The sequence below is a fragment of the Podarcis melisellensis genome (genome assembly GCF_964234715.1).
Source record: "Podarcis melisellensis genome assembly, chromosome: 13".
Taxonomy (NCBI): Eukaryota; Metazoa; Chordata; class Lepidosauria; order Squamata; family Lacertidae; genus Podarcis; species Podarcis melisellensis.
This window is the reverse complement of record NC_138545.1, coordinates 38,947,101-38,956,684: the sequence shown is the minus strand read 5'-3', so window position 1 is coordinate 38,956,684 and position 9,584 is coordinate 38,947,101. Positions and strand designations below refer to the sequence as shown.

Here is a 9,584-nt window from a genome sequence, read left to right as displayed (position 1 = left end):
CTTTAGGGGAAGCCACGACTCTTAAAAAGGTTTAAATGTTTGGTTTGGATGTGGCCTTCATTCCAGACAAGAGGAAGTAGGCAGCAGTAGCAACAGCAATAGAGGAGGAGGAGGAGGAAGAGGAGGAGGAGAAGGAAGTAAAAGAGGCAGAGTAAAAGAAATTAGCCAGAATCAGGATTTTATTACAGTAACAAGGAAACAGTGAAAAAAAGAACAAGCATCTATATAGAAGGGTTTCCCTGAGATATTGCACTGTGAACAGGCACTGCCAGACACCCAAGCCCAGAAATACGTGGAAAGCAAATTGCTAGAAACAGAAATGGCTTCTGCTTTGGGTTCAGCCTCCTTCAGAGGAAAATAAATTAACTGCTGAGATCCAGTTTTGTCTTTGTTCTGCTTTTAAACTGCCTCGTAACATTCCTTGGGACACAGGTGGCGCTGTGGGTTAAACCACAGAGCCTAGGACTTGCCAATCAGAAGGTCGGCAGTTCGAATCCCTGCAACGGGGTGAGCTCCTGTTGCTCGGTCCCTGCTCCTGCCAACCTAGCAGTTCGAAAGCACGTCAAAGTGCAAGTAGATAAATAGGTACCACTCTGGCGGGAAGGTAAATGGCGTTTCTGTGCGCTGCTCTGGTTCGCCAGAAGTGGCTTAGTCATGCTGGCCACATGACCCAGAAGCTGTACACCGGCTCCCTCAGCCAATAAAGCGAGATGAGCGCCGCAACCCCAGAATCAGCCACGACTGGACCTAATGGTCAGGGATCCCTTTACCTTTAACATTCCTTAGGCTTCCACTCTGCACTGAGTTCCTTAATGCCCTTTGGCTTCATCGGAAACTCCTTGTGTTATCAGTTTCCAGGACTTCTTTTTGGATTGTCTCTTTTGCATTTTTAAAATATCAAAATTTCTTTTCCAGCTATAAACATTCCCAGCTTGGTTTGTTTTTTTTTTAAAAAATGAATGAGTCAAAACCCCAGCCCTCAAAAAAAAACCTTTTTAGTTTATTTTTTAGGGGAAATCTAGGCAAAATTAGGTACAAGTCCTATGGATTTGAATGGGAAACCATTGAGCACATTCAGATCAATGGGACTTGGAATAGTGTGTAACCTAAGTTTGATGCAGCATTGGCTGAGATCCAGAAGAATGTGTGAATATATACATACATGTGTGTGCGCACACATCCTTCTCTATGCACAGATATGCAAAACTCTTGCACAATATGATGTGCACAGGAGGGTCCTGCAAAACAGCGCCTGATTGTTGAACAGGTTCACGTGGCATAAAACCCCTACTTGAGTTCATTTGCTTTTTCTGTGCAAGGAAAACTTCTGCTACTAAGCCCTGCATACAAAGCCATTTTGCTGCATCATGGCCATTAGATATACAGTGGACCCTTGGGTTATGTTACCTTCAGGTAACTTAACTTTGGGGTTGTGAACGTGGCAAACCTGGAAGCAAACTCTGTGTGCTTTGTGCAAGCACAGAAGCACTCTGTGTGCATGCACAGAAGCGTTCTATCGCACCGCGTGCATGCGCAGAGGCAGCACTTCTAGGTGCGGACTTTTCTGGGTACATACAGACCCCTGGAACGAATTAAGTTCGTATCCGGAGGGTCCACTGTAGATAGATACACAAAAGAATAAAAAATAGGGAAGTAATATTTATAAAAATATACTGTGATTTACCCCTGGCTTTGATAAAAAAAATAGTCTCCAAGTTTTCACAGAAAAGTAAGAGGCTGGCTTGAGCAGCTACCTATCATAAGCTGATACCCAAAGCAGATCAGAAGTACAGGAGAGCACAAAAGAATACAGCATGAGTGCAGAATGAAGAAAAATGTATTTATAAAAGAGCAACCAAAGAGGAGGAAAAGGACAGGGAATGAGAGTAGGAAGGGGAGAACTCCAGAGACAGATAGAGACAGATCAGCGCCAGATTTAGGGTGGTACGGGCAGATCCCCTACACAGGGTGCCAAGCCAAGGGGGTGCAAAACTGAGAAGATCAATTTGGGGATGCCAGTTTTTGGCCTTACACAGGATGCCATATTATGAAAGATTACCAAAGTCCACCCCTTGAACCGATGATTCTGAACCTCCTCTCGCTAAACCATATGGCAGATCTATAACACGAGGTGGGGGGGGGACTATACCCCAGGGAACCCTGGGAATTGTGGCCTTGGACGGGCTTAGGAACCAAAAGCAGAGAATTCTCAGCATTTTCAAAACTACACTTCCCAGGATTCTTGGGGAAGCCATAACTGATGCACGTGTTGTAGTGAAGGCAAATTGAAATCCAAAACTAGTCTGGAATCCGTTTTTGTTCTCAGTTCCCCAGTCCATCTGCCAAAAATCGAAGGGCCTGAGTATCTTTGGTTGAAGGAATACACTACTCTATCCTTGAATCTCCAATCCTCCTCAAGGTAGGATAATCAGGCACCATAACTATTTAAACTGCTTTGAAACTAGTTTATGGTTGTGGTGGAAGGACACAAAGGAGATCTGATCTATCACAGAGAACTCCAGGGAATGGCTTTTGCCAAGGCCTTAGCTTGCCCCACTGCCGCAAAGTGAACTGGATTTCATCCTATGCACCTTGCCAATCCTGTAACCTAGCTGTGGTAGCCCGTTTTCAGTTTGCCCTGCATCTGAATTGTTTCGACCATCCAACTGCTGGACTCTGCCCAACAGCAAAACACAGGAGAGGCCAGAATTTGTGAGGAACGACGAAGGCTTTGAAGAGACTGGAGGAAACACCTGAGCTGTCGTCATCTGACTGTCACCCAGAATTAGCGTCCTGTTGGTTGAGAGGCATCTTCACCGATCACCTGCCTGCCTTCCTCTCACACACATATACACCACACACACAAAAACACGCAAGGTTCTCAGCGCCAGGTCCCACCACCTGTGCCATCAGCTCACAGGTGCCTCCGAGATGCTCAGCGCCAGCGCTTGGTCCCTCAGTACGGAGTGAAACGGTTGCATCCTCCTCGGTACAAGCTGGCCTGCCGGAAAGAGAGGGAGCAAGCGTGTGAGGGGAAAGTTGTATAGGAGGAAAAGTCAAAATAATAGGACAGGAAGGCGTTAACAAAACAAAGCTATGTTGACTTCTTCATCCTCATCACCTCCCCATAGCAAAGCCTATACATCATGTAACCCCTCTTGCTATCTTCTTCTCTTCCTCTGGTACCTCCTATGGTTTTATTGTTAAACTGGAAATTCTGCATGCATTACGTTTCCGAGCACAATTCACAGTGTTGGTGCTGACCTTTAAAGCCCTAAACGGCCTCAGCCCAGTATATCTGAAGGAGTGTCCCCACCCCCCTTCATTCAGCCTGGACACTGAGGTCCAGCTCCGATGACCTTCTGGCAGTTCCCTCACTGTGAGATATGAGGTTACAGAGAACCAGGCAGAGGGCCTTTTCAGTAGTGGTGCCCGCCCTGTGGTACGGCCTCCCATCAGATGTCAAAGAGATAAGCAACTATCTGACTTTTAGAAGACATCTGAAGGCAGCCCTGTTTAGAGAAGTTTTTAATGTTTGATGTTTTATCGCGTTTTTAATATTCTGTGGGGAGCTGCCCAGAGTGGCTGGGGAGGCCCAGCCAGAGGGGGGCGGTATAAATAATATAGTAATAGTAGTAGTAGTAAAATGCAGTGTAGGTGTCTGCATTGTAGAAATTACATAGGATCTGCAACAAAATGTGGCAGTGTAGAGCACTCCTGTTCAGTATTCCAGCCATGCCCCTTTCCCCAGGGTATTCCATTCTTCTTCCACCACCACCAACAGTTTTCTACACTCTCCCCCAGTCAGTTTTCCATGGCCATTAAGTCTGCTAATTGTCTCCTTTCCCCATGTGTGTGTGTGTGTGTTGCATTTCTACAAACTTTGTGGTTCCTCTCTAAACCATTCAATACCTTCCCTCTTCTGCATGGATGGGGCTGTTTTAACTAAAGATGGATCTTTATTGAAAGCATTCCCTACTGGTATATGGGATCACCATCATAATCCATTTTAAGTTCTTTGCCTAAAGATAGGTACATTCACGCAATTCATCCCTCATAGATCAACTACATAAATTGAGAATACACCATATGTGAGCACCATGGCACCCTCAAGTTGCTGGGTTTTTTTTAAACCTTGGGTGGGTAACAGAAAGTTGAGCCAGATAGGAAGAGCTGTTCTACCCTATTCTTTTCCATCCCCCAGAATTCCTCTTGGGGGCTCTCTTCCCCAACAAATAAGATGCCTGCAGCTCTAGATTATTTGAAAGGAAGATACAGAGGACAGGAGGCCCAAGAGACCTGTCTGTCTAGGCTTCCCCTTCACATGCCATATAAAATTCCCACCAACCACCCTACTTTGGGGAGTTGTATGGCTGTCCTCAGGTCAGAAGTTTGAGCTAAATCAGACACTGTGACATTTCTAATTTACAACGTTATGCACAAGCTCAACGCACTGTTTCGTTTCTGTCAGAACTTTTTAAGCTGCCAAACAAAGCACCGAAACTGGAATCCCACATAGAAGCAAAAGGAACAGGGATTGTATATGCTTGTTATTTGAAAAAGCAGAAGACCCTTAATAGACAGGTAAACACTGCCATCTGCTGGGCATTTTTCAGGGATGCAGTCAAGCTACACCCAGTATTGCGATGAGAATTTTCACATATCTATGATGATCCTCGCTTTAAAAAGCACACCAGAGTTTGGTTTTAATGACTTTAGCTTTTCTGTTTCTGATCTTTCATGGAAAACCTCCTGCTGTCCTAGTCCCTTGTACGAACAGCTGTATTCTTTTGATCTATGATTACATTATGGTAGTTCATTAAACAGCCGTTTGTTTGTTTGTTTGTTTGTTTGTTTGTTTGTTTGTTTGTTTATTCCTTCCTCCTCTCTCTCTCTCTCTATATATATATATAGAGCCAAGCCAAATCGTCCCCCACTATGATTTTAAAGCTGAAATTACTGCTCATGCTCATGTTTGCAGACATTGGGTTGAATCCAGTCTGACAGAGCAATCCTATATGTGTATTCAGAAATATATCCCATACAGTACAGTGGGACTTACTCCCAAGTAAGTGAGCACAGAACTTTAACTCCTATTGCTTAAACTTGGCCCCATTGACATCAGTGGGACTAGTTAGTCATGACTTCAAAGTCCCACAGATTTCATCAGGAACTACCTGCAACAAACATGGATCCAGCTCATTATTTACCCTGTTGCAGCTAGACACAATCTTCTAATCACTACGTCTTCCTCCTTGTCCTCTGTTAGTCACATGGGCAATGACTGGATCACAGTACAGGCAGTAAATGGAACAATACTGCAATTCTGCAGAACCAGTTTGGCTGCAGGCTGACATCATCAAGGGCAAAGAAAGCCAATTCAGAAAGCACAGCCCTCACTCCAAACAGGCAGACATTTCCCAACCTTTTTATGAAGGAGCCACCAAAAAGCCAGCTCAGCCCCACGGGATAAATGCCTCACTTGCATTTATCTTCTGAAGCTAAACTGCTGCTCTTGAAGCAACTTCCTCCGCTCTGCCTGTTCAATGCTTACATTGCCTTTCAGCGGGTGATTGGGCATGCATGGTCTTCCATGCCCACCCAGCTTTGTGATTCTGTGATGGGGACACAATACACCTGGCCATTAACGCTGTGACTCACCATGGCACCAACTCCATAGGCGGGGGTCACGGTGTGGTGATAGGGGTCGGCAGTAGTATAGACCCGTCCATACCTGTGAACCAAAAGACCCGAGAGAGGAGATAATCAGATAAGCATCTAGGGCAGGGATCAGCAAACCTTTTCAGCAGGGGGACGGCCCACTGTCCCTCAGACCTTGTGGGAGGCCGGACTATATTTCCTGGGGGGAAATGAACGAATTCCTATGCCCCACAAATAACCCAGAGATAATAATAATAATAATTTATTATTTGTACCCCACCCATCTGGCTGGGTTTCCCCAGCCACTCTGGGCGGCTTCCAACAAAGATTAAAAATACATTAAAATGTCACACATTAAAAACTTCCCTGAACAGGGCTGCCTTCAGATGTCTTCTAAATGTCAGGTGGTAGTTTTTCTCTTTGATATCTGGTGGGAGGGCGTTCCACAGGGCGGATGCCACTACCGAGAAGGCCCTCTGCCTGGTTCCCTGTAGCTTTGCTTCTGGCAGTGAGGGAACCTCCAGAAGGCCCTCAGACCTGGACCTCAGCATCCAGGCAGAACAATGGAGGTGGAGACGCTCCTTCAGGTATACTGGGCCAAGGCCGTTTTGGGCTTTAAATGTCAACACCAACATTTTGAATTGTGCTCGGAAAGGTACTGGGAGCCAATGTAGGTCTTTCTAGACCGGTGTTATGTGGTCTCAGTCACCAGTCTAGCTGCCACATTCTGGATTAGTTGTAGTTTCTGGGTCACCTTCAAAGGTAGCCCCACGAAGAGCGCATTGCAGTAGTCCAAGCTGGAGATAACTACTCATGTAAAAACATGCTGATTCCCGGACCGTCTGCAGGCCGGATTGAGAAGGTGATTGGGCCGGCTCCGGCCCTGGGCCTTAGTTTGCCTACCCATGCTCTAGGGTCATTGGACAAGGCACACAATCTGTCTCAAACTTACCCATCGCTATAAGCTGTTGCTGTTGCTGCAGCTGCAGGCGTCTGGGCCACTCTGTAAGCTGCAGGATAACCCTGCAATTCAAAGATTCAATTCAATTCAATAGCCCATCGTGCATGATTCTTGAAGGCCGCCCCGTCTCCAGTTCTTCAAAAGAAAACAAAAGTCTTCCTCCATGCACCTTCTTCCCCCTTTTCTGAATCGTGATCAAGAGCGGCCACTGGAACTCACCTCGCAGTTTGACCCACAAAGAACCCATGCCTCTTTTCTGCTTCTTCTTACGCAAGAATTTTGCCCCTGGGCCACCCACTAGTCCACTGATTTTGCATTTCAGAGACCTGCCTAGCCACCAGATGTTTGCACGAGGTCTATGCTGTGCACACAGTCTTATGCGTGATGTTAGTTCACAAAACCTCTACAGTCCATGACACTCTATTTGTTATTACTGTTAATTTATTAACTACACGTGCATGGCCACCCAACAAGATGCAGTCTCTGGACAGCTCTTCAATAGATAAAATAAAGTCTTAAAGGATGGAGTCCCACTCTTTCAGGCCCACGTGAAACCACCAAATCAGGAGCAATTCTCATGCTGGATCACCCAGACTTGCACATGGCTCAATGCCCTTTTCCTTCAGGCCACCCATACCTCCCAACTGCCCCAGGCTTAGAGGAAGAGCTGTAGCTCAGGGGGAAACCATCTGTTTTGAACACAGAGGTGTCAAGTTCCCCTGCCTGAAACCTTGGAGAACCACTGCCAGTCCGTGTAGACAGTAGATGGACCAACGCTCTTGCCTCAAGGAAGATTCTCATGTTCCTCATTTCTCATGCAATCTTGGTTCTAGGGCAATCCTTTGTTCTACCCAATTTTGTGGGTCCTGCCAGTTTTGCAGGACTGTTTTGCTAGCTCACCTGCCCTGAGAGATGCTCCCCCCAAAACAACCATGACCTTTGCCTTGCAAAAGCCATGAAACCAACCCACTCTGCTTTCTCTACTCACAGGTAACTGGTGCCAGCACATACCCAGGACCTTTGAACCCTAAAATCCAAAGAAATCCAGGTAAAGACTTACGTAGAGGTCAGAGCCATACAGACTGTCTGGATAGAGCACACTAGGTGGGAAAAGAAAAAAGAAAATCAGCACAGATGGTCCTCTACCTTGGCCATCTTATCAACAGGGGATGATAAATCTGTCAATCTGGGTTTTTCTTAGTTTCTTATTGTTCTACTCTTAAATTCAGTTTGCCCCATTTCGGCATATTCTCATGCATTAAAAAAATACCTATTTCCACCTACTCAAAAAAGTGTTTTCAAGCACATTTCTCCTAAAACACACATTTGTGCCTAATATACGGTATGCATTTTTCCAAGCCGTTTCTGCTAATATAAGGCATATTTTGGATGTTACTTTCAGTAACGTACACATTTGTGTGCAAACTTCCCCTTAATAAGAAACTTTAATAAACTAAATAATAAACCTAATAAAATTTCACTCAGTTTTTACTGATTGATTCATTGACAAACTGGATTAGGAAATTTGGAGAAGTACTTTCCATTTTTTTTAGGAGAAGGTTAAATGACAATGAGCATTCTGCCTGCATTCATTCAGGTTTCCTCATGGGATGTTTATATGTCTTCCTGTTAAGCCATTCATTCCGCACTTTTCAATGCATTTCCCTATTGCTTTCCTAACTGCAAGAAGTCCATTTTACCTGTTCTTCCCATTAAATCAGGCATGGCCAAACTTGTTTTGGGACTACAATTCCCATCATCCCTGACCACTGGTTGTGTTAGCTAGGGATGATGGGAGTTGTAGCCCCAAAACAGCTGAAGGACCAAGTTTGGCCATGTCTGCATTCAGTCTGCAAAACCTCCAGACTTCAGGACCTATTTTTAGGGCTATAGAAGTTGTCCCCATGAAAACAAACAGAACGGTCTCTGCCTCTCACCTGCCATAGGCTGGAACTGGAGACGGAGCAGGAGCTGCTCGAATGGGGTTATAGATGGCAGCTCGGCCACGCCCTCGCAGAGCCCCACGATATGCCAGGGCAGCTGGTGCCATCATGGGGTAAGGGATGCTCGCCACTAGATGGGAGGAAGAAAGATATTAATGTGTTTATTTCCAATACTTATATCCCGCTTTATAGCCCCAGGAGGCTCTCAAAGCAGCTTGCTAAATATTCTCCACAATAAAAGTCACATTGAAGTCAGGCAGCAGGAATAGAAATGACGTGGTGCCAAGATTATTCAGGTGACACTTCCTGCCCTCATTCTTGGCCTTCTATTGTAAAGGTAAAGGGATCCCTGACCATTAGGTCCAGTTGCGGACGACTCTGGGGTTGCGGCGCTCATCTCGCTTTACTTGCCAAGGGAGCCGGCGTACAACTTCCGGGTCATGTGGCCAGCATGACTAAGCTGCTTCTGGTGAACCAGAGCAGCACACGGAAATGCCGTTTACCTTCCCACTGGAGCGGTACCTATTTATCTACTTGCACTTTGTGCTTTTGAACTGCTAGATTGGCAGGAGCAGGGACCGAGCAACAGGAGCTCACCCTGTTGCAGGGTTTCGAACCGCTGACCTTCTGATCGGCAAGTCCTCGGCTCTGTGGTTTAACCCACAGCACCACCCGTGTCCCTTGGCCTTCTATGTACTTTGCCTAATAAGAAAGAGCTTTTTCCACAGATGTCCCCAAAGGTCAGAGAGTGTGTCTAAACAGCTGCAGCTGCATGCATGGGGCATGCATGTCCTACTAGAGGCAGAAATGATGGAGGCAAAATTGAGCATGAGCTCAATGGAACTGGGTGACTTAAAGGAGGAGTGGCTGGCCCAAAGCGCTTTTCAAATAAAGAGAGTGACAGAGGAAACCCTAGAACAGGATTCTGAGAAGCCACCAAAGAATTTCAGCCACGACTGAGATTTTCAGCGAGCGTTGGATGTAAGGATATAAGGAGGCAACCATTTCTGTCCCATCCT

The 9,584-nt window shown here is 45.9% G+C and overlaps 1 protein-coding gene across 3 annotated transcripts in view; it reads right to left on the bottom strand.

Moving 5' to 3' along the window:
- Nucleotides 1-981: 981 nt before the first annotated feature.
- The window catches only part of LOC309354242 (RNA binding protein fox-1 homolog 1-like), a 41,928-nt gene continuing 33,325 nt past the window's right edge, over nt 982-9,584 (bottom strand). For all 3 annotated transcript variants that reach the window (XM_081884323.1, XM_081884322.1, XM_081884324.1), the window contains exons 8-12: nt 8,560-8,695; nt 7,683-7,722; nt 6,614-6,684; nt 5,662-5,734; nt 982-3,001 (exon numbers count right to left, since the gene is read on the bottom strand). In XM_081884323.1, coding sequence (XP_081740449.1) covers nt 2,957-3,001; nt 5,662-5,734; nt 6,614-6,684; nt 7,683-7,722; nt 8,560-8,695 — 365 coding nt within the window. In that variant the 3' untranslated portion in view covers nt 982-2,956. The remainder of the gene's footprint in view (nt 3,002-5,661; nt 5,735-6,613; nt 6,685-7,682; nt 7,723-8,559; nt 8,696-9,584) is intronic.